Source organism: Salmo salar, chromosome 01, assembly GCF_965601325.2.
Source record: "Salmo salar chromosome 01, fSalSal1, whole genome shotgun sequence".
Classification (NCBI taxonomy): Eukaryota; Metazoa; Chordata; class Actinopteri; order Salmoniformes; family Salmonidae; genus Salmo; species Salmo salar.
In genome coordinates, this window is record NC_138291.1 from 139,760,613 (window position 1) to 139,786,715 (window position 26,103).

Genomic DNA, 26,103 nt, shown 5'->3' on the forward strand with positions numbered 1-26,103 from the left:
TTAATTGTAGACCATACAATTTAGAGAGTTTTCACCTGTATTTTTCGTAGCTAAGACCACACTCAATGAGCTGTATAAGACCACACTCAATGAGCTGTATAAGACCACACTCAATGAGCTGTATAAGACCACACTCAATGAGCTGTATAGGGCATAAGCAAACAAGCAAACAAGAAAATGCTCATCCAGATGAGGCACTCCTAGTGGCCGTGATTATAATGCAGGAACACTGAAATCTGTTTTACAGGAAACGGAGGGCCGAACATGACCCCATTCAGATCGACAGGGCTGTAGTAGAGCGGGTTGAGAACTTCAAGTTCCTTAGTGTCCACATCACTAAGGACCCATCATGGCCCAAACACACCAACACAGGCGTTAAGAGGGCACGTCAAAAGATTTGGCATGGGCCCTCTGATCTTCAAGAAGTTCTACAGCTGCGCCATTGAGAACATCTTGACTGGCTGCATCACCGCTTGGTTTGCAAACTGCTCGGCATCCGACCACAAGCGCTCCGGAGGGTAGTGCTTACGGCCCAGTACATCACTGGGGCAACTCCCTGCCATCCAGGACCTCTATACCAGGCGGTATCAGAGGAAGGCCCTAAGAACTGTCGAAGACTCCAGCCACCAAAGTCATAGGCTGTTCTTTCTGCTCTTTGCAAGCGGTACCGGAGCGCTGAATCTGTGACCAAAAGGCAGCTGAACAGCTTCTACCCCCAAGCCATAAGACTACTGACCAGTTAATCAAATGGCCGCCCGGACAATTTACATTGACCCTCTCTATTATTTATGTATCTTAATTGTTTTCACTGACTCCCTTGCACACTCACTAGACTCTACACACACACACACACACACACACACACACACACACACACACGCACACAGGCACACTTACACATACGCTGCTGACACTGTTTAGTATATATCCTGATTGCCTGGTCACTTTAACCCCTACCCATATGTACATACTGCATTACCTCGTACCCCTGCACATTGACTCAGTACTGGTACTCCTTGTATACAGCCTTGTTATTGTTTTTATTGTGTTACTATTTCCTTTAGCAAATATTTGTCTTACTTTTTAACTCTGCACTGTTGGGAATGGGCTCGTGAGTAAGCATTTTTGTGTAAAGTCGACACCTGTGTATTTTATTTTATTTAAGCAATAGATGCTTTCATAAGGATATACAGAATCTCTCTGGGGAATGCATTTAAATAACACGGCAAAGACGACAGTTTGGCTCGACACAAAACGGTCTAAAACAGAAGTTCATACAGTGGGTCAGTCTGAGTGGAAAGTGCTGCATTCCTTCTTATTACAAAGCTGTCTGAGTGACAAGTAATAGCCTGAAATCCACACTGATATGCTCCGTTTCACCATGGTTCACCATCGCATATCAGCTTGGATTCCAGGCTAGACAAGTAAGTTCTTCCCAATTAAAAACCAACAACACTGACGCACCATGGAGTTGACTGAGCGCGCATCGTCCTCGTAGTTGACCATGGGGGGCAGCTCCTTGCCCTCGTTCTCCTGCATCTTGTGGTCGAGCAGGTCCTTCTGGGCGCCCAGCTTGGCCTCGGTGCAGCGCAGCAACTGGACAGTCTGCCTCAGATCCTCCAGAGACTGCTTCTGACTGAGCAGCAGAACCGCACTGATGGGGAGAGGGGGAGGGAGAATGAGATAGGGAGTGAATGAGTGTGTTGTGAGAGAAACAAAGAGAGAGAGAGAGAGGCAGTGAGATGGAGAGAGAAAATGGGAGTATGTGTATGTGAAAAGATAGGGATAGATATGGGGGAGTCACTCTGGCGCTCGTCTGAATTCACAGTATTACTGCTTAATCTGCCTCTCGGAACGAGGAAAATTATTTTTGGGTTTGCTTTCTCCCAGAGCGATATATAGCCTACAGTGCAACAGCTCTAACCGCTAAGCTTTATCTGTGCTCTGATTAATGGGTGTGAAGACCAATATTCCCTCTAATTGTTTTCGGCACTGAGCAGATTTTACTGTGAACACTGAGGCTACACCCGCTTTAAGTTACAGTTTTAACAGTGGCCAAGTAGCCTAGTGTGACTATTTGACTACAAGAGTGGCCTACCATCAAAAACAAACAGTAGCAGCCAATGTGTGGTGTTCAATGTAGGCCTACATTCCATCAGACTTTTGAAAATAAACATGCCTTAACATTAAACCTGTTTATCCACTTCTCCTTCAGACAAGGTGACTGAAAATGTTGTTTGATGCAAGAAACCACTTTACAAAATGAAATGTATTATTATTATTATTCCCATACCATTATTACAGAGAACCAGCCAAATTATACTACCCTCTCTGCCTATTGGCTACTTAGCTTATTCAAACCTGCCTCAAAATACAACACTATTTACCGGACTCACTTTTCAAAGACATCTACAAATGTACAGATTTTGTGCTCTTGTAGGTAGCAATCACTCCACTATTGCTGACTACAAGTTATCTATAACTAATAACTCACTAACTAGCAAAGGATATGAACAAAATGTGCACACGTGGCTACATGCAGCTCTCGCTTTGATCTCAAAACAATCGCATCTACTCATGACCGCTCATGCTGTAAACACAGTCCAACTCAAAGTAAATGGCACAGATCCATATATGGCAATGGTCTATTTGCATTTTGGCCTACTGCAGATCTGATTGTTTATGCAGCACCAGTCTGTGAAGAGTATGGGCTGAGTAGTACGTGCCAATGCAATAGAATCCTACTTCGATGCATTCTGCCTACAACAACATCTCTTGCATAGTTCGTTTTGTTTCGGTGTGTTGCATTGAAAGTGGCTAATTTTGCGTTGATTCGATCACAATTGCCACAGTAAAGGGAAACGTTGATAGGGTTAACAGGGAAAACTCTAGAACAGTGGTCACCAACCTTTTCTGAGTCAAGATCATTTTCTGAGTCAAAATACAATCCAAGATGTACCGCCCAGATTTTTAAATGTTTTTTTATTTTTTTTATGGAAGCCTATGCAACAATAACCAATTAAAAACAGTACTGTAGCAATGAGGTTTGTGCAGTAAGCTATAGGCCCAAAACATTATCACCACATATTGGCTTTGCTTGAATTGCTTGGGCCATATTTGAATTATATTTAAACATTTGAGGTAGGCTATATGATCACACCGGTAATAGATCCGTTAATCATTAGCTTTAATTTTTATTTACTGGGCTGATGATGCCTGCATCTGATGGTCAGTTTCAACGGAGGGAGAGAGCAGCAGACTGAGGGTCCGTCTCTCAACCTCCCTCCACTCTCCCTTTCCTCCACCGACACTGACCAAAAAGGGACAGTCTTCCAGCTGATGGCGAAACTTGAGTCGCACCGCATTATTTCTGCCTAATGCACAAATTCATGTTGTTACTCCTATTTCTCTATCAAAAAAGACCCAAGCCGCTAATATTAACAACAACGCAAGCCGATACACTTCCCTACTCATTCATTACTGCTGCAGTGCTTGTTGTAGCGCTGAGTGGAAATAGGAAGAACGCACATTTTATGGCTTATTGACAGTGCTGAGTAAGAACTTAAACATGGACTCACTAATAAAAACAGCAGCTCTTTGCTGTATATGTTGACAGTCTCTCTCTAGTCATGGTTTTAAACATTTTGAAATCTCACAGTAACTTTGTTGTAGCTTTCTTTTATGTCTGCTACGTTACAGCAGACACGGTAATCTGAACCATCCGATTGGCCAGCGTTAGGCCTATAGTGCACTTGATTTGCTCTCCGGGCCCGCCGGGAAGGCAGAGTTTGTACCTTCAGACACATAAAATGGTTCAAAATGGCAACAGTTCGCCTACCCGGCAAGCAGGGCAGCTGAATCGGCTCCACCTACCGCCAACAACCAGAGACTACTAAACAGTGGCGTAGACATTTCAGTCAAAACACCCAACAAATTGCTGAGGAAGCTGGGGTCCATTTAAAAGTGATGCTAAAATGTATGAAATCAGCACAATTCTTCACATCAAACTTCTCACTACTTGGTCCTCATCAAATGACCATCACTTCATTTATGTTTTCATAAAGAGAACTTCAGACAGGAAAACAACTAGCCTAGGCCATACTTTATCCTCATCCTTTATCACACCTGTAGCTGAGACTTTACAGGGGGGGATGACTGGACAGGCCCTGATTATATCATTGTCTCCTATAGGGGATTATCCAGCAGACCCTGAAATATGTGCTGAGCCCTGTACTACAGACATAGCTCTCTCCATTGTACCCTGTCCGCCTCAATGACTCTTCACATCATTCACACTCCTGGAGTTAGATCATGGCCAACTGGGCTTCTTAGAAACAACACCAAACATGGAATCTAGCTAGCTTATCGCTAACAATATCTAAGTTGCTATTGGTAAAGGGAGGTGTGGTCAACTGACAGCAATGAGATCGAGGGAAACATCGAACATATCAGCTGTTTCATCCGCTTTTAATGTCCTTTGAACCCTTGCAACAAAGAACCATATGTGCATTTAGAAAAAATCTGATAGTCCTCCAAATAGTTGTGCAAACCATATCAAATGTCATTATTGAAAGATCATGTCATCACACTTCTCTTTCAATTCTACTTGCTAGTTTTTGATTTCACACTTCTTTTGCATACTTTTTATAAGGATTCATGAAGTCTATATAAAAAAAATCTAATTACATATAGTTCTTTGTCTGTAGGATATATTTGCAAGTAGCTGCTATCTGTAATAATCTCACATAGCATCTGTCATCTTTGGAATGGAAGACTTGAGCAGTACATTTATGGTAGAAACTTGTCCGATTAATCAGGTTGTAATAAACAATTATGGGTATATTCAGTCTGAAACTTTGGAGTGCAACATCCTTACAAGCCACTGACAGAGTATTTTGTGTAGATCGTTGACCAACAATTACAATGAAATCCATTTTAATCCCACTTTATAACACAAAATGTGGAAAAAGTCAAAGGGGTGTGGATTCTTTCTGAAGGCACTGTATTTCCGGCGTGCATTTCCAAAATGCTGGCGCATGCGACGTAAACACCTGCACAAAATGTAAACAATAGCTGAACGTCACTGAACCAAAGACCGACTAGCTACGTTCCCTCACATTCAGCTGGCACTGGCAAACTTACCCGCTCTCTGAAAAACGATTTCCTGTGGATATTTTGTCTAAAATAAATAAATACAAAAAAAAATATATATATATACACACACACACACACACACAGTGGGGCAAAAAAGTATTTAGTCAGCCACCAATTGTGAAAGTTCTCCCACTTAAAAAGATGAGAGAGGCATGTAATTTTCATCATAGGTACAGGTCAACAATGACAGACAAAACGAGGGAAAAAAAATCCTGAAAATCACATTGTAGGATTTTTTATGAATTTATTTGCAAATTATGGTGGAAAATAAGTATTTGGTCACCTACAAACAAGCAAGATCTCTGGCTCTCACAGACCTGTAACTTCTTCTTTAAGAGGCTCCTCTTTCCTCCACTCGTTACCTGTATTAATGGCACCTGTTTGAACTTGTTATCAGTATAAAAGACACCTGTCCACAACCTCAAACAGTCACACTCCAAACTCCACTATGGCCAAGACCAAAGAGCTGTCAAAGGACACCAGAAACAAAATTGTAGACCTGCACCAGGCTGGTAAGACTGAATCTGCAATAGGTAAGCTGCTTGGTTTGAAGAAATCAACTGTGGGAGCAAGTATTAGGAAATGGAAGACATACAAGACCACTGATAATCTCCCTCGATCTGGGGCTCCACGCAAGATCTCACCCCGTGGGGTCAAAATGATCACAAGAACAGTGAGTAAAAATCCCAGAACCACACGGGGGGACCTAGTGAATGACCTGCAGAGAGCTGGGACCAAAGTAACATCAGTAACACAATACGCCGCCAGGGACTCAAATCCGGCAGTGCCAGACGTGTCCCCCTGCTTAAGCCAGTACATGTCCAGGCCCGTCTGAAGTATGCTAGAGAGCATTTGGATGATCCAGAAGAGGATTGGGAGAATGTCATATGGTCAGATGAAACCAAAATAAAAATTTTTGGTAAAAACTCAACTCGTCGTGTTTGGAGGACAAAGAATGCTGAGTTGCATCCAAAGAACACCATACCTACTGTGAAGCATGGGGGTGGAAACATCATGCTTTGGGGCTGTTTTTCTGCAAAGGGACCAGGACGACTGATCCGTGTAAAGGAAAGAATGAATGGGGCCATGTATCGTGAGATTTTGAGTGAAAACCTCCTTCCATCAGCAAGGGCATTGAAGATGAAACGTGGCTGGGTCTTTCAGCATGACAATGATCCCAAACACACCGCCCGGGCAACGAAGGAGTGGCTTCGTAAGAAGCATTTCAAGGTCCTGGAGTGGCCTAGCCAGTCTCCAGATCTCAACCCCATAGAAAATCTTTGGAGGGAGTTGAAAGTCCGTGTTGCCCAGCGACAGCCCCAAAACATCACTGCTCTAGAGGAGATCTGCATGGAGGAATGGGCCCAAATACCAGCAACAGTGTGTGAAAACCTTGTGAAGACTTACAGAAAATGTTTGACCTGTGTCATTGCCAACAAAGGGTATATAACAAAGTATTGAGATAAACTTTTGTTATTGACCAAATACTTATTTTCCACCATAATTTTCAAATCAATTCATTAAAAATCCTACAATGTGATTTTCTGGATTTTTTTTTCTCATTTTGTCTGTCATAGTTGAAGTGTACCTATGATGAAAATTACAGGCCTCTCTCATCTTTTTAAGTGGGAGAACTTGCACAATTGGTGGCTGACTAAATACTTTTTTGCCCCACTGTACATATACATACATACATACATACATACATACATACATACATACATACATACATACATACATACACACCAATTAATTGTGTATTATAGCCTGATTAATCAGACAAGGTAGCAACGTACTCAGACTTCCTTTCACATGTTCTGGTGGACTCCTCGATCTTGTTCTCCAGGTCCTGCATAAGATCCTCCTTGCTGTGTAGGCTCTGCTGAGTGAGGACCAGCTCATCTGATGTGGATTTTAGCCTGTGGAAGATGATAGTGGAATAAATTGTTGTTCTGACCTTTGACATAATCAGTCAGGCAACACAGATACACACACTATAAACGCAGTCAATCAGAGACGCTGTACTACAGCTGAGATGAGACAGCGGATGGATCTCCAAAGTCCTTCCTAGATTCCTCGCACCCTCCTTCTTTTCAAAACATCAGCGCGAGACAAGGTCAATGACCGCAATACTCTCCTCCCTTCATACATTGTTTTACTCACATCGCTTGTAAACTGTCTGCAGTCAAATTGTTCCATAGGATCTCGTTTGCTTGAAGATTCTCTGTTTCCTCCAACAGTGAAATGTCAAATTCTACATTCGGTTCTTTGGTTTCTGGAGACCTGGAAGATGACATCTCATGTTAACCAAAATCATTTAAAATGGGGACAAAAGTACTGTTACTTAAAGGAAAACACCCCAAAACTATTTTGGGGCATTTGTTTTATTAGTCCATTGTTGATATAGTCCCAAAATGTTTTGCATGTCAGCAATGAACTTTGCAAGATATTTAACTTTCAAAATTCAGCAAGCTGTCCCGTATGATGCAAAAAGCAGCTTCATATGATGCTAAATGCATCATACGGGCCATATTTCTGTATTTTGAAAAGTTACATATCTTGAAAACTTGATTGCTGACATGCAAAACATTGAGACTACATCAACAATGGACTATAAAACAAATACCAAAAAAAATAGTGGAATTTTCCTTTAAAGGCGGGCTGAACTGACTCATTTAGCCTCTGGGTCAATCCTCCTCATTAGGAAATGTAACAGAATGAGATTTGGGTCTTGGAGGCATGCTTTGATGTGTGTGTTCGCACGCGGGAAGCGTTTGTACACACTGCCAAAACAGTACACAATTAGTCACTCACCCTTCTAGATAACTTGAAACAGTCTAATCAGGTCGAGTCTGGAAGTAGCTTCCTTCGCCAATTAGCTTCAGCCGGCTGGTGTGTGACCGTGGCAAAGTTGGTTTTACTTTGGATAGCCTATCTGTGGGGCTAGTTAGGGACCGCCAATTAATTACACAATGTAAATGGGACAATATCTTCATGTTGAACACCTTCAGGTTCTCTCATTAAATGCTTTCAATATTTGTATATGAATTTCTAGAATATATAGTGGTTTTGAGGTTTATAATTCATTGAAACTTGGAGCTATTGAAATGTTAAAATATTGTCCCAATATTGAGTGTACAAAACATTAAGAATACTTTCCTAATATTGAGTCCTCCCCCCTTTGCTCTCAGAACAACCTCAAGTTGACTGGATGTCCTTTGGGTGTACACATGGGAAACTTTGAGCGTGAAAAACCCATCAGCGTTGCAGTTCTTGACACAAACCGGTGCGCCTGGCACCTACTACCATACCCTGTTCAAAGGCACTTAAATATTTTGTCTCGCCCATTCACCCTCTGAACGGCACACAAACACACTCCATGTCTCAAGGCTTAAAAATCCTTCTTTAACCCGTCTCATCCCCTTCATCTACACTGAGTAAAGTGGATTTAACAAGTGACATCAATAAGGGATCATAGCTTTCACCTGGTCAGTCTGTCATGGAAAGAGCAGGTGTTCATAATGTTTTGTACACTGATTGCACATTGTGTAATTTACTGTTAGTCCTTCACTAGCACCATAAGGATATCCATAGTCAAACCAAATTGACCATGGGCATTACAATTGGGTCTTGAGGATTACTTCGGTGCTGCCAAATGTGGGCAGGATTGAAATAAACCCAACACAAAGAAAACTGTGGCGTTCCCTTAATTCTGTGACATTTTTTTCCCCTAATCGTCTCACAAATCTCAGATTTTGGACGAGACTGACTTTATGACCAACATTATCCTATTTACCCTTTGTAGTAAATTTTGACGCTAGAATAAATGTTTATGACTCATCAATGCCACATGGCTGTTTTCAACCAGAGAAGTTGGTTTTTCGGTTCAGTCTCTCTTTAAAGGCAAAATCACTAAAACCTACCCGTAGACCTCAATGAAGTGTTCATACTCTGACACAGGGTCAATTTGGTCGATGGAGGTGTGTATTTCTTTGTGGACCTTCACTATTTCATCAGTTAAGAGACTGGTGATTTCACTGTATTCCTCCAAAATCCCCTTCCTGAAAATGACAAAACAGTTGGAAAATCATAAAACAAAGTTAGAATACGCTCAATTTCAGTTTATCTATAGTATAAATCGCTATGAAATATTTTCAATAACTACAAATATTGTATACATATTTCTTTGAAGTTGGTGGACCAAACTGAAAGCAAAAGACTCAAGTGTAAGTCTCCACTGTGTTGAGGGAAATGGGATGCATGGGAGGGAGATAGGCTGTATTCGAAACAAGTGTCGTTGCAATTCGCCAAACTTCCACAAGGGGGAAGTTAGAAATAGTTGCTTAAAGTAAAACAGCACCCAAAAACCACCTTTTGTTATTCGTTTAATTAGGCCATTGTTAATATAGTCACAAAATGTTTTGCATGTCAGCAATCAAGTTTAAGATACATAACTTTTCAAATACATAAATACAGCTGGTATGATTTATTTAGCATCATATGATGTCGGGTGTAAACAAATACCAAAAGATAGGTTTTGGGTGCAATTTTATTCAGCGTTGTAGTACTCGAGCCCTACAAAAATATAAAAGTACTACAGGTACTCGAGTACTACAAAAATTCCCAGTTTATGCTAGCTAGCTGCTAGTAGGATGTCATGTTATGCCATTGGAGTGGGTGAGTGACTGACTTTTGTTTATTGTTTTTCGGAGTCTATACACAGCTAGAGATGCAGGTGTGATTTGGTAAGCTGGCAAGAACTTGAACGACTGTCATCCAGTTAGCATATGTCTTGCGTTCGCAAATTCCCTCTGGCTATCTACTCCGATTTCAGAGCACTCTCATCTGAGTGTGCCAGAGTGCAGAACTGATACGTTTACGAACACACAACACCCGCTGAATATGAAAGGTGTCAGTAAACGTAGGCAGTGGTGGAAAAAGTACTTGAGCAAAAGTTAAGATACCTTAATAGAAAATGACTCAAGTAAAAGTAACCCAGTAAAATTCTACTTGAGTAAAAGTATAAAAGTATTTGGTTTAAAATATACTTAAGTATCAAAAGTAAAGTATAGATCATTTCAAATTCCTTATATTAAGCAAACCAGATGGCACCATTTTCTTGTTTTTTAATCCAATATTCAGACATAATTTACAAACAAAGCATGTGTGTTTAGTGAGTCCGCCAGATCAAAGGCAGTAGGGATGACCAGGGATGTTCTCTGTTTAGTGAGTGGGCCAGATCAGAGACAGTAGGGATGACCAGGGATGTTCTCTGTTTAGTGAGTCCACCAGATCAGAGACAGTAGGGATGACCAAGGATGTTCGGTTGATAAGTGTGTGAATTTGACTATTTTCCTGTCCTGCTAAGCATTCAAAATGTAACAAGTACTTTTGGGCGTCAAGGAAAATGTATGGAGTAAAAAGGACTATATTTTCTTAAGGAATGTATTCAAGTAAAATTAGTCAAAAATATAAATAGTAGACCTCCTGAGTGGCGCAGTGGTCTAAGGCACCACATCGCAGTGCTAGCTGTGCCACTAGAGATTCTGGGTTCGAGTCCAGGCTCTGTCGCAGCTGGCCGCGAACCATTGGGCGGCGCACAATTGGCCCAGCGTCGTCCGGATTAGGGCAGGGGTGTCCTTGTCCCATCGCGCACTAGCGACTCCTGTGGCGGGCCGGGCACAGTGTACGCTGACACGGTCGCCAGGTGTACGGTGTTTCCTCCAACACATTGGTGCGTCTGACTTCCGGGTTAAGTGGGCATTGTGTCAAGAAGCAGTGAGGTTTGGTTGGGTTGTGTTTCGGAGGACGCACGGCTCTCGACCTTCGCCTCTCCCGAGTCCGTACAGGAGTTGCAGCAATGAGACAATTGGATACCACGAAATTGGGGAGAAAAAGGGGTAAAAATATATAAATAGTAAAGTACAGATACCCCAAAAAACTACTTATGTAGTACTTTAAAGTATTTTTATGTAAGTACTTTACACCACTGAATATAGGCAAAAAAAGTAATAGTTAGTCAAGAACGCTCTAGATAACATGTAAACAGCCTAACCAGCTCTGCTACGGCGAGTAAAATGGTCAGAGTGAGGTGTTCTCTCATTTGTGTCTGGAAATAGCTAGCTAGCTTGGGTGCATGGTTGGGACATGCATGCATTGGCAGGCAAGCTGCAGAAGGACAAGGACGACCAACTAGCTGAAAAAGTTTGAGAGGGTATATCCGATGTTCTTTCATTAGATTTTAGCTCATCTTGCTCTGCCTAGCATTACTTGTTGATCTTGTTGTTGTGCATAACTGAGAGAGAGCCTACCTTGTCATGGTTGTTTGATCAATAGGACTGTAAAGTTCTAAAATATACGAGGACTCCCGTGGTGTTTACATAATTGCAGAAATCCATTCAGGTGTATTTTGTGGCTTTTGGCGAATTCTTTCTAATGATTTAAAAGTCACGCTGTTGCAAATGCCTGTAAACACACAGTCCAGTTCAAAGTGAATGATGGCAGGCCCTTGTAGCAAATGGCTTGTTTGTATAAAAGCCTACTGTAGCTCTGATTGGCTATGGCAAAGCGGTCTGTGTAGACTCCGGTCCTAGACGAAACAGATGCTTTTATTCGGTTTTATTAATTGCAGTGTCTATTAATTGTCCAAACGCACGGCCGCTTTCCCGCTGTATATTACTATAGAATTTTCACAAATGCCTTAGTATACCTAATTACCAAACATTCTAAGAATTTATGAAAACGTGAAAATGACCATATCTAAGTGGTCGCTTGTCAGATTTTTTTTTTTTTAAGTGTCATTCCTCCTATTGGTGTATATGAACAGATTTTAATAAGATTTCATGGTCGGTAAAATGCTGCCAGTTCCACTTTAAATGCAACAATGTTTCACGCATATAAGCTATTTTCAAAGATATTGCTAACAACAGCAAGCGTGCTGCAATAAAAAAAAATAAAACAGTTCCACTCACCAGATAATGATAATTTAAAACTTAACTTCTTGTTGAAAGTTATTCTTGACAAGGGAGAAGCTAACAAATTAGCAACAACATCCTCTTTGATAACACCTGCTGCAGCCGCAACAAACTAGACGACAACAAATGCTAGCTAGCTAGACCGTGGGGAAACTACTGCTTGCTATTGCGCGATGACCTGTTGCCTTCAAGGCAGAAGTTTCCATACGTTATTGCAAAAACAGTCCCACCCAATAAATCACTCCAAAACGTTGCCCTAATACAGTTGAATGACAGACGCCTTTATCTAGCGTCTGATGGCCTAGCCAATGGCTGACTAAACTAGCTAGATTTATCTCCCCAGAAACATGCAAAAAAAATCCCGATTGGATCTTTTTTCCCCTTCAGTGTTAACCCTTTCCAACAAAAACTGTAGAGATGAAATCAGATAATCATTGAAAATAATAATTATCATTACAATCATTATTTTATAAATCCTTAGCCCTTCTCTGAAGGCGTAGAAGGCCCATTGTTTCCCACTGTGTTTGGGTTAGTAATAATGTGTAGAGTGGCTCTATTTTCACTATTCTGAATGTCCAAAGAATCCATATGTTGTTCTGAAACATGAACATTTTGAACTCTTATTATGCTGGTGATTTGACAAAATTACAATCATGGTCTTGAACTGGACTCGCATTTTTCATTTAACTCTGTCTCGGTCTCACCCCCCCCAGTCTTGGTCTTGACTCGGACTTGATTTTCTCCTGTCTTGGTCTTGAATCGGTCTCACTTTAGGTGGTCTCGAACACTGGTTTTACATTAAAGCAACTATTTCTAACTGCCTCCTTGTGGATTGCTGACATGCAAAACATTTTGGGACTGTATCAATAATGGACTAATTAAACAAATACCAAAAGATAGTTTGGGGGTAGAATTTTCCTTTAAACAGGACATCTGAAAATGCCTCTGCCTCCTAGTAATCCCTTGACAGCTATGAAATTATGGGATTAAGCCGCATCTGGGATCGTCCCACATGACAAAAATAACTCCTAACTCGCTATACTAAAATAATTCTGGATTTACGTAATTCCGAAGAATGTTTAAATTGCCAGACATGTTAGGGTGTTACAGATATGGTAATCTGCAGTGTGCTGCTGGACGTCTAGGTTGGATATTGCAGAAAAGGAACACTTTGCACACAGTGACATATGCACCCAAGTGTATTAACCAACAACATTTCAGCCCGTAGACCTTCATCAGTTCTTAACCTAAGAGTCGGGACCAGTGGTGTAGTGGAGGGTAAACACCTTTGTGGAAAAATGCAAAGTATAAGGATTATTACTTTACTCACTGCGAACACCGTTCTTTACCTACCTTATTTTTCCATACTACATCACTGGTAAAGACGTAACAAAGTAGCATGACTTAAAGTAACATATCATACAGAATTGAAACAAAGTAACCTAACATAACAAACACACTTGGCGCATACATCGCAGTACATTGACCTCCAGCATCTTTTCAAAGCCATTAGATATCATGCGTATGTTGTAATCCCTTCCTGAATCTCCGCTTGACACACTCACAGTGCACTGATCATCTCCTCCTGCATCTTCTGCAGGGAGTCGAGGAGGAGGGGCAGCGTGGTGTCGTGGTAGTGCTCCTGGTGGAGCTGGGCGCTCCGCACCGCCAGCACGTACTGGTTGTGGAGGTTGTGCAACTTCATAGTGGTCTTGTCGTAGCGCTCCCTCGCCTTCTCTGGCTCCTTGCCTGAAATCAAAACAAGAAGACAGACATTTTTACATTTTTTATTTAACTAGGCAAGTCAGTTAAGAACAAATTCTTATTTACAATGACGGCCTAGGAACAGTGGGTTAACTGCCTTGTTCAGGGGCAGAAGGACAGATTTTTACCTTGTCAGCTCTGGGATTCGATCTAGCAACCTCTCAGTTACTGGCCCAACGCTCTAACCACTAGTCTGCCGCCCCAAAGAAATGCTGTGCTGCTGGTTTGTACGGAGGTTTAATTTGGGTGTGCCTCATCATTCGAAGGACATCATTGGGTGTGCCTCATCATTCGCCTCCCAAGACATGTCAGTCATACGATCTGCCTCCAAAGGTTTGGTGTGGTAGGTATTGATGCACTTCAGATGGTTTCTACTAAGACTTCATGCATTTCTAAGGAAAACTGCACTACGAAAACATATTCAACTTCAGTTTTCTGTCAATGTTCATTAGAAATGCTTACCTTTCACCATTGCTTCTCTGTATTTTTCTTTGGCACTGTGGGCGTCCTTTGTCAATTGTCTATAGGTGCCCTTTAACTTTTCTAGGTCACTTTTTGTCACCTAGAAGAGATCATGTCAGAAACATCACATCGTCAACAAAAGCAACATTAGCATCTTTGACATAAGTAAAGTTCACCTCATTTACACTCGGACCACATGTGATACACCCTGTCAACAAAACGCCCCATAACCGTAAATAAAGTCTATGCACAGGAAGGATAGTGTATGAAGATACAGTAAATGTGTGTGAGGTGAGTGTATACAGTACCTTGTTCATCTCGGACTCGATCTGCGTGTGGATGCTCTGGTAGCTCTTCTTGACCTGCTGCTTGTCTTTGATCATCATGGTGAGTCTGTGCAGAGGGCCCGAGTTCAGCTCCTCCGCGTGACACTTCATGATCTTACTCAGCTGTTCCGTCTGCTGGACCACGTGGGCCCAAGACTGGAGAGATGGAGGTGGAAGAAGAGAGAATGATAGATGAGAGGAAGATAGCCTTCCCTGTAGCTCAGTTGGTAGAGCATGGTGTTTGCAACGCCAGGGTTGTGGGTTCGATTCCCACGGGGGGCCAGCACAGAAAAAAAAAAAGAAATGTATGCATTCACTACTGTAAGTCGCTCTGGATAAGAGCGTCTGCTAAATGACTAAAAATGTAAATGTAAATGTAAGATGGATATAGGAGATCGCGATGTCACGCCTGATTTCAGTATATAGGAAAATCAACTGGAACTTTCTTGGGGAGGTGGGACCCACCCACGGAATAGTGTGTCCCACCCACGGGACACACTATTCAACAGCCAGTGAAAAATCAGAGTGCCAAATTCAAAACAACAAAATGTCATAATTCAAAGTTCTCAAACATACGACTATTTTACACCATTTTAAAAAGGTACACGTCACCTTAATGTAACCACATTGTCCGATTTCAAAAAGGCTTTACGGCGAAAGCATAAAGTTAGATTATGTTAGGACAGGTACAACATAAGAAAAACCACACAGCCATTTTCCAAGCAGGAGAGGGGTCACAAATACCAGAAATTCAGCAAAAATTAAGCACTAACCTTTGACGATCTTCATCAGATGACACTCCTAGGAATCAATGTTAGACAATACATGTATGTTTTGTTCGATAAAGTTCATATTTATATCCAAAAACAGCATTTTACATTGGCGCGTGATGTTCAGAAAATATTTTCCCTCCAATACTGCCGGTGAATCAGCACAACAATTTACAAAAATACTCATCATAAACGTTGATAAAATATTAAACTGTTATTCAAAGAATTTTAGATAACCATCTCCTTTATGCAACCGCTGTGACAGATTTCAAAAAAGCTTCACGGGGAAAGCACACTTTGCAATAATCTGAGTACTGCGCTCAGAAAAAGACATCAAGCAATACAGATACACGCCATTTTGGAGTCATCTAAAATCATAAATAGCATTATAAATATTCACTTACCTTTGATGATCTTCATCAGAAGGCACTTCCAGGAATCCCAGGTCCACAAAAAATGTTGTTTTGTTCGATAAAGTCCATAAGTTATGTCCAAATACCTCCTTGTTGTTTGCGCGTTCAGTAAGCTACTCCAAATGTAGGAAGCGCGCCCAAAATTTCACGACGAAAAGTCAAAAAAAAATTATATTTACGTTCGTTGAAACATGTCAAACGTTGTATAGCATCAATCTTTAGGGCCTTTTTAACTTAAAACTTCAATAATATTCCAACCGGACGATTCCAATGTCTTGAAAAAAGTTTTGGAACTCAGCTACCCCTCACGTGAACGCGCACCAATGAACTCATGTACTTTCCTGAGTCACCAACTTCCCAGCCTTCTTGTTCGCTCTCTGTTCACTGCAAAAGCCTGAAACAAGGTTCTAAAGACTGTTGACATCTAGTGGAAGCCTTAGGAAGTGCAAAATTAACCCTAAGTCACTGTGTGTTGGACAGGCAATGACTTGAAAAGACTACAAGCTCCAGATTTCCCACTTCCTGGTTCGATTTTTCGCAGGGTTTTGCCTGCCATATGAGTTCTGTTATACTCACAGACATCATTCAAACAGTTTTAGAAACTTCAGAGTGTTTACTAATCTACTAATAATATGCATATTCTAGTTCCTGGGCCCGAGTAGTAGGCTGTTTAATTTGGGTACGTTTTTCATCCGGACGTGAAAATACTCCCCCCACCCTAGAGAAGTTAAGGCATGATGTATTGTGCAAATGTTTTATTCTTTGAAGCAAACGCATTTACCGCCTCCTGTAGAAAACTTTCTACACAACGCTGTGACTGATATCCCACTATAACCAACCCAGTTCCACACTCCCCTTCCAACATCCTGCTCAACAGCAGAAAAACAACCCACATTCATAAGTGTGGGAGCCCCGCTGGTAAAAACATCAGATAAAAAGTGAGATATGGTCTTAAATTAATCTACATGTTCACTGGTGTGTGTTGTGTCTGTAATAATATAGCATATCATATTGGCTTCGGTGGTCAACAAACCACCATCTTATCATCTCCTATCTTGCCTTAGGTTGCTGTAGTCTGTGTTCACTGTTGGGTCTGTATTGCATCTGTCGCTACTGTGTATTGATATGTTTGTATAGGTCTATACCTTGGAGACGTTGCTGATGTAGTCCATCTGGGAGGAGTTGTCGTGCTTTTCCACCTGCTGGCTGATGTTGAGGAGAAGTGATGCGTACTCCTTGTCGCTCTTCACCCGTAGCGTCATGAAGCGCTTCACCGTCTCCAGCAGCTTCAGCTCCCAGTCCTGCAGCTTCAACAGCCCGTCGTGGGAGTTCCGCAGGTCCCGTCCGAACCCCATCGTCCCTCTTCCCTTCAGTCTTCCTCAAGGCACGCTGTTTAGTCTCACACTTCGCCGGGCCGAGAGGACAGGGAAATCACCCTCAGGTCTGCATCTTTCCTGGAAGGAGGATTGAGAGGGACAGAAAACTAAGCATTGATATTTGCACATACAGAAGCTATAGTACATGGGTGAAACCTATTTTTCTACAAAGTACAGCAAACAGTTGGTGGAAGGTTTTCTATGACATAGCCTAAATAAAAAGGTACTCCTTTCATTAGCCAAACCCTTTATAGACTGCAACAGCCTGTTAATGGAAGAGGCAGAGTTCTCTGAAATAAAGACCCATGAATGAGGAGGGAAGGACGACCAGCTTAGCTTAGGAAGTGGGTGTGAACAGCACAAAACTGAAGCGTAACAAGAGACGCAACACATAGACTAGCCCTAGCCGTGTCACACCATAGCTCCTCAGCTCTCAGGTAGCCTGTTTAAAACCACATGGAGACATTAAAACAAAGTCGATAGAGAGGCCAGAAACCATTGTTTGATATACTGTATCTACAACAACAGGATGTAGGCTAGTCAATTCTCTAACATGAGATATAAGGGTCAACCTTTATAGATAGGGCAGCTAATACACAGACAGACGTGAATTCCCTCTACCTCTGCTACTACTAGATATTTAATCCGTCTTTAAACCTCAGGGGGGGAAAGCGCATTATCTCTGAGCCTTCTGTTCTGTTCCATTGTCTCACACAAAATACTTTGAAAAAAGGGAGTTGTGTCTCACAAGGGAGTGCTAAAAACAATAAAGTACCAAGAACATATCTTGAACTATCAGTTCTGGGAGATAAAAAGTTCGGCAAATACAATTTGTCAAAGATGTACCAAGCATCCCAGAGGCTAGACAAATGTGGTTTACTATTTGGGAATGTGGTTGCGTGTGTCCCAGTAAGATCACACGTGCCATCCACTGTAGACTAATTGGAAAGGAGTGTCTTCAAATATTGTGCCTTGATCTAATATTTGAAAACGTGCAATCTCCATTATGAGAATGGAGCGGCTGAAATTCAGAGATGTATAAACTTAACAAGAATCGCCTCATTTGAAACCGCCTTATCCGTCAAGCAGATTTGTCTAACCTGTGTCATAAAATGGGTCATAGCATAAATACTAGGACAAGCACAACAAGAGGCTACTAAGCAAACACAAAATGTCCTCCACATTCAGGAAACCTTTTTTTAGTCTTGAATTCTAACAATTCTTATGGTACAGAAGATCATGTGAATTGTATTTAGGCTGTCCATGCAAAAATCAAGTGGACGGAGTGTCAGGTTTTCGGTCACGGATCACAGTGAAATATTCAGGCTTGTTGCACATTCTTGGCATGATGAGCACTGCCTGAAAGGAATTCTAAAGGCGTCATTTTACCACCCACAAGTCACAGGCTAACAAGGATGAGGGACATGACTCCATTCTACAGCGCGAGTACTGAAACTATACAGTTTATAGCTAATGTCTCTGGTTTACTTAAAAACAAGCTTTAAAATACCATTACAGAAGCTGGATCAGAAGCAAATCTTTCACAGCAGAAGACAAAAGCATGAACCGAACCCCAGAATGATAACATAGGCCTTTTATATTGAGGAAACCCCATAAACTGACATACACTAGGCTACTAAAAGTTAACTAGCTAAACAGGGATTTTGCCATTCTAGAAAAGCTTCTGTATTAGCCTAGGCCTAACAGCCATGCATTTTTGTGAAAGTTGATCTCCTGGCTACCACCTGCCCCTTACATTACTGTGAACAGTTAACATCTCCTTTACAAGGTGGCTTTGAACACTTACCTGTAGCCACAGGCAACACCACACATTTTACCTCAACAAAGAACATGTTCTAGAACACCTACCTTTAGTCAGATAAGATCAAGGGAGCATCTTCAGTAACACAGACTACAGTGCATGTTCAAGTCATCAGTGACCTACCAAAAGTAAAAGCCACCAGCAAGCATCCTGAGAAAAAGTATGAAAGAAAACCACAAAGTGGTTATAATGCAATTGACGTAGGCCGGCCTAAGAATCAAGCCATGGGACACCAACAAGAGAACGCCAAGTCGGGCCGCAACTCTCTATTCTCAAACATCTTAGGATATATGACAAACAAACAAAACTGGATTGTTTTGTATGTTTCAATGTGACTTTTAGCAAACTATAGGCCTAACTATGCCCAGACTGATTTATCCCACTAAACTAAAGCCACAATCAGTCAGTGTCTGACTGATAGGGAGACAAAAATGGTATTGGCAAACACCAACTAGGGATGGGGTAAGAAATCGATACAGTAGAGTATACTGTGACTCCAAGTATAGCTAAAAATGATAAAATAGCTAGGTAGTTATGTTAGCTAGCACTATACAGTTGTACCTGCGCCGAAACTCCAGTATTTCTTATCCTATAGTCATTTTTACATGTTTTAAAATGGTGTGCCAACATGTTTTGAGTACTTTTATCTTCCTAAACTCATTTTCTAATGGCTTTCTCTTGTTCCTCTGCAGCAGACATAGTGAGCAATATGTTTGGAACATCGAATTTAATAAAATCGCAGAATCTAAATCGCAAAAGCCAAACATAAAAGAATTGTGATAAATATAGAATCGCAAAACATATCACATCGGCGCCCAAGTATCGTGATATTGTTGGATGTCCCTGGCAATTCCCAGCACTACCACAAACTTACAAAAACAATGGAGTTGACTGCAAGAACACATTTCAGCATGACATCCTGATAAACAAAGACCATTGAATAGGTCTGTGTTAGTAGACATTCAACACCTTTCAAGCCTTTTTTCTCCATGCTACACAGTATCATTAGCCTAATGCAAGAGAGAGCAAAGCTGCTGACTTGGAGCTTCAGGAGCAGGAAGCTGTAAACTGTGGTACACCTTCACCTTTTTCCCTGACACAAAATGGTTGTTGGTTCCTCCATCATCAGGCAGGCACATCTCAATACTTAGCCTTTTGGGTCTATAAAGACAACATTGAAAATCAAGCTTGCATAACATACTGAGTCATCCACAATAAAGAAATAGCCTCTGACTGGCCATCTAGTGAAAGTACAAGAGGGAGTTTGTTGTGTCACTTACGAGACAGATCACTTTGACCTGACAGTGTATTGTGACAACAACAAACCTTGGGTACAAAAAAGGAAATTCAGCCAAAGCCAGCACATTTCATGAGCACATTTCATAAGCCCACAAATGTGAAAAACTTGTCAAACAATAAGATAAAGATGGAACAGCTCTCAATTTCAAACAACTCTTTGTAGTAAAAGATATAGGCTCTTTCAGGCCAAGCTTCACCAAGAGCTAATAAAGTTTCTATTGACAGAGTTTTTTCTATTGACAGAGTTTTAGGACGAAGCTAGTTCCCTGTATATAGCCTTAGTATTGTCATTTTATTGTGTTACTTTTCATTATTTTTTACTTTAGTTTATTTGTATACATATTTTCTTAACTTTTCTTGAACTGCATTGTTGGTTAAGGGCTTGTAAGTAAGATTTTCACGGTAACACCTGTTGTATTCGGTGCATATGACAACTAAAGTTTGATTTGACCTAAATGAGGGACGAGCAAGGTGCAATGCCCAGACTATTTTCCTGATTTAATGCAGCCTGGAACAGTTACAGTAAACGGGTGTCAAATGGGCCACAATGTTGTTTTTTTGTCACATTTGGGTTCTTTTCCTCCCTAATGTGTGCAACAAATGATGAGTCAAACAGTGTGCTTGTACACTTGCACACAGGAGTATGACAGTGAAATGTCTTCATGTGATGTTGTTACAATCCTCTCTCACCAGCAATAACACAATTAGGGTGGGTGGTGGTGGGCCGCTGAAGGAGGTCATCAGTGGGAGTTAGCTAAGCTCAACAAGGATTTGCTGTGTGCTACAGAACAGGGTCTGTAGGGGGGTACTGCTACTTGAATACCCCATCTGAGCGAGCAGTCCAGTAAAGGAATGTCCTCATTCTTCTCACTGGCGTGGCACGAAAAGGTCACGGAACTCGAGGCTGACAGACAAACAGTGTCCTGACATGAAACAACTGATGATGATATATTGTTATCTGGATTTGCATTTCTAACCTGTGTGTGTGGATTAATGTAGGTGGTAGGTGTATGCAAACACTGTAGTTAGCTAATATATTTATTTTGGCCAACGAATAGCCTATCTATGATGGGAGAGAATATTGGACACAGCTGGTTGAGTGTGACAAAAGGTTTTGTCAAGTCCTATTGGACCAGTTGGCTGTGATAAGGTTTGCTGTAACTACATCCGTTCCCTCCGCCCATTTTGTGGCAATTCATAATACAGTACTTCACAGGAGCATTGAACTTTTACCCAATAATACTGGTTATAATGCAAACAAGTTGTCACATGTCAAAACCATTTCTGCAAAAACAATAACAATCATGATTAACTATTTGAAAGCGGACATAATTTGAACCGTTTCACCTAAAATGGCTATTTAACGTTACATGTTTCCCATTCCGAGGAAAGTTTTTGTTAATATTATGCAGCAAAGCAAAGGCATTAGCTAGCTAGAACAACACATCAGCCAAAGCTCCTTACAGTGCGGCGGTAACTCTTCTTACCAAGTACAGTCCAGTAGTTAGTTAGCTAGCAAGAGTAAGCTAACTAGCTAAATCTGAACATAATCTGATTCACATTGGCAAACTAGCTTGCTAACTAGCAAACTATTTTAGCTTTAGCGTGCTAGGTAACGTTACCCAGAGTGACTATTTTACGGGTGATAAACAGCTATGTATTATAAAAGGTCGCTATAATAATATCATGGCTAATTAAGTTATCGGTATTTTTATTAGTTTGCTAGCTAACCCGCTAGGTAAACTTAGCTATTCCTGCTAATAATGTCGGGTGCCTGGCTGGACGTTTTTTTCCCTTAGGGAAAAAAAAACCTCCTAAACCATTTCTCGAGTGTTCGTTCTCTAGCAAATATCACATCTACATGTCGATTCCGTTCAAATAGACAGTTGATACAACCAATGACAGATTGCACTCACTTTATAATGATAGTTTCTTTTCTCTTCTACTATTTCTCAGTGTTTCCTGATTCCTTGGTATTCTTCTTTTCTTTTGCTCCGCTGCCTGAGTTGGGATTCGGGAGGGGTTTCCGCTTGAGCCCTGTACTGGTACCATAGGATTATGACGTGCTTGTGTAAAATATCGTGTTTTAGAAAGAAAGATAAATGGTTAAATTACACAGCTCTGATCCTGATATACAGTGCCGTCAGAAAGTATTCATACCCCTTGACTTATTCCACATTTTGCTGTGTTACAGCCTGAATTCAAAATGGATGAAATATATGTTTTTCTCTCACCCATCTATCTATACATAATACCCCATAATGACAAAGTGAAAACATGTTTTTATAAATGTTTGCAAATTTATTGAAAATGAAATACATAAATATCTAATTTACATAAGTATTCACACCCCTGAGTCAATACATGTTAGAATCACTTTTGGCAGCAATTACAGCTGTGAGTGTTTCTGGGTAAGTCTCTAAGAGTTTTGCACACCTGAATTGTACAGTATTTGGATTGTAAAATTCTTCAAGCTTTGTCAAATTGGTTGTTGATCATTGCTAGACAGCCATTTAAAGCCATTTAAAGTCTAACTAGGCTGCTCAGGAACATTAAATGTTGTCTAGGTAAGAAACTCCAGTGTATATTTGGCCTTGTGATTTAGGTTATTGTCCTGCTGAAAGGTGAATTTGTCTCTCAGTGTCTGTTGGAAAGCAGACTGAACTAGGTTTTCCTCTGGGATTTTGCCTGTGCAATTCTGTTTGTTTTCATCCTAAAAAAACTCACTTTTCCTTGCTGATGACAAGCATATCCATAAAATGATGTAGCCACCACCATGCTTGAAAATATGAAGAGTGGTACTCAGTGATATGTTGTGTTTGCCCCAAAACATAACACTTTGTATTCAGGACATAAAGTTAATTTCTTTGTCACATGTTTTGCAGTTTCACTTTAGTGCCTTATTGCAAACAGGATGCATGTTTTGGAATGTTTAAAAACATTTCTGTACAGGCTTCGTTTTTACTCTGTCAATTAGGTTAATATTGTGGAGTAACTACAATGTTGTTGATCCATCCTCAGTTTTCTCCCATTACAGCCATTAAACTCTGTAACTGTTTTAAAGTCACCATTGACCTCAGGTGAAATCCCTGGGCAGTTTCCTTCCTCTCCAGCAACTGAGTTACAGTAGGAAGGACGCCTGTATCTTTGTAGTGATTGGGTGTATTGGTACACCATCCAAAGTGTAATTAATAACTTCACCATGCTCAAAGGGATATTCAATGTCTGGTTTTTTTATGAACTCATCTACCAGTAGGTGTCCTTTGCAAGGCATTGGAAAACCTCCCTGGTCTTTGTGCTTGAATCTGTGTTTGAAATTCACTGCTCGACTTAGATACATTACAGATAATAATTGTATGTGTGGGATACAGAGATGACATAGTCATTCAAAAATCATGTTAAACATTATTATTGCACACGGTGGTCAATCATCTACACGGATTGAAGTGTGTTTAACAAGTGACATCAATAAGGTTGTGTCCTTGCAACTTATTATGTGACTTGTTAAGAAAATATTTACTCCTGAACTTATTTAGGCTTGCCATAACAAAGGGGTTGAATACTTATTGACTCAAGACATTTCAGGTTTTCCTTTTTAATTAATTTGTAAACAATTCTAAAAACATAATTCCACTTTGACATTGTACTATGTGTATTATGTATTATGTGTATTATGTGTAGGCCAGTGACACAACATCTCAATTTAATCTATTATAAATTCCGGCTGTGACACAACAAAATGTGGAAAAAGTCAAGGGGTGTGAATACTTTCTGCAAGCCCCAATGTTCATCAAATCTTACTACTTGCAGGGTGTATGACAAAATTGTGTGGAGGCATTTGTAAAGTAGGCAGGCGTACTCTAAGGATTTCCTATTAATTATAATTGATAAGGAACAAACTGATAACTCTCTTGGCCTATTGCTTGGTGTGAGAGTCTTACCAGTTACATGTTTCTTATCAATTATAATAGCCTTATGTTTACACTATCAGTTGAAAGAGACTACAATAGTAATGTTGCCTACTACATACTCCATAAATACGTTCCCAGGGGTGGGACTGGGACCATATACACTACATGACCAAAAATGTGTGGACACCTGCTCTTCAAACATCTCATTCCAAAAATCATGGGCATTGATATGGGTTTGGTCCCTCCCTTTGCTAGATGTTGAAACATTGCTGCGGGGACTTGCTTCCATTCAGCCACAAGAAAATGAGTGAGGTCGGGCACTGATGTTGGGCGATTAGGCCTGGCCTGGCTCGCAGTCGGCGTTCCAATTCATCCCAAAGGTGTTCGATGAGGTTGAGGTCAGGGCTCTATGCAGGCCAGTCAAGTTCTTCCACACCGATCTCAACAAATAATTTCTGTATGGACCTCACTTTGTGCATGGGGGCATTGTCATGCTGAAACAGGAAAGGGCCTACCCCAAACTGTTGCCACAAAGTTGGAAGCACAGAATCGTCTAGAATGTCATCGTATGCTGTAGCGTTAAGATTTCCCTTCACTGGAATTAAGGGGCCTAGACCGAACCATGAAAAACAGCCCCAAACCATTATTCCTCCTCCACAAAACTTTACAGTTGGCACTATGCATTCGGGCAGGTAGCATTCTCCTGGCATCCGACAAACCCAGATTCTTCCGTTGGATTGCCAGATGGTGAAGAGTGATACATCACTCCAGAGAACATGTTTACACTGCTCCAGAGTTGAATGGCGGCGAGCTTTACACCACTCCAGCTGACTCTTGGCATTGTGCATGGTGATCTTAGGCTTGTGTGTGGCTGATCAGCCATGCAAACTCGTTTGATGAAGCTCCCGACGAACAGTTCTTGAGCTGACGTTGCTTTCAGAGGCAGTTTGGAACTCTGTAGTGAGTGTTGCAACAGAGGACAGACAATTTTTACGAGCTATGTGCTTCAGCACTCGGCGATCCTGTTCTGTGAGTTTGTGTGGCCTACCACTTCACGGCTGAGCAGTTGTTGCTCCCAGATGTTTCCCCTTCACAATAACAGCACTTACAGTTGACCGGGGCTACTCTAGCAGGGCAGAAATTTGACGAACTCACTTGTTGGAAAGGTGGCATCCTATGACAGTGCCACATTGAAAGTCACTGAGATCTTCAGTAAGGCCATCCTACTGTCCATGTTTTCCTATAGAGATTGCATGGCTGTGTGCTCGATTTTATACACCTGTCAGCTACAGGTGTGGCTGAAATAGCCAAATCAGTTGAAGGGGTGTCCACATACTTTTGTAGATACTGTATGGTGTAAATATTAACTGGTTTTAGCTCTAATCTCAACTTTGAACAACCATTTCTTATGTTGAGCAGATCATCCACAAAATGATTTAACAACTAATATTATACATTTAAAGCCCCCATGCAGTCTTTCTAATTGTATGTTTAATAAATCACTGTCAGACTGATTTGTAATAGATTGTCATAACCCCAATTCAAAAAGTAAACATTGACCTTTGATTAAATAACTTGTTTTACATGGTGGGGTCCTGGTACATTTTTTATATCAAAATCGGGTCACGGTCTCCAAAAAGTTTGGGAACCTCTGCTCTAAAGCCTACCCCACTTAAAATAGTACGAGGACACATATGCACATAAAAGATGACTGGTCATAAATTAGTCTCGAAAACCTAGGCAACACATGCCGCATTCAATACAACTGGGCACTCCGGATTCGGAAAACTCTGACTTCTGACTTCAGTGTGTTCAAGACAACTGCGAACTCT

At 41.0% G+C, this 26,103-nt stretch overlaps 1 protein-coding gene across 3 annotated transcripts in view; it reads right to left on the reverse strand.

Annotated features, from left to right (window-relative positions):
* The window catches only part of fer (fer (fps/fes related) tyrosine kinase), a 46,658-nt gene extending 24,237 nt beyond the window's left edge, over nt 1-22,421 (reverse strand). For 2 of the 3 annotated variants that reach the window (XM_014126757.3, XM_014126740.3), the window contains exons 1-9: nt 22,277-22,421; nt 17,009-17,317; nt 14,663-14,836; nt 14,355-14,454; nt 13,694-13,877; nt 9,078-9,215; nt 7,318-7,437; nt 6,951-7,073; nt 1,465-1,654 (exon numbers count right to left, since the gene is read on the reverse strand). In XM_014126757.3, coding sequence (XP_013982232.1) covers nt 1,465-1,654; nt 6,951-7,073; nt 7,318-7,437; nt 9,078-9,215; nt 13,694-13,877; nt 14,355-14,454; nt 14,663-14,836; nt 17,009-17,218 — 1,239 coding nt within the window. In that variant the 5' untranslated portion in view covers nt 17,219-17,317; nt 22,277-22,421. Of the gene's footprint in view, nt 1-1,464; nt 1,655-6,950; nt 7,074-7,317; nt 7,438-9,077; nt 9,216-13,693; nt 13,878-14,354; nt 14,455-14,662; nt 14,837-17,008; nt 17,318-19,108; nt 20,366-22,276 lie in introns of those variants that run through there. The other variant, XM_082978836.1, reaches the window with a different exon arrangement.
* Nucleotides 22,422-26,103: the final 3,682 nt, after the last annotated feature.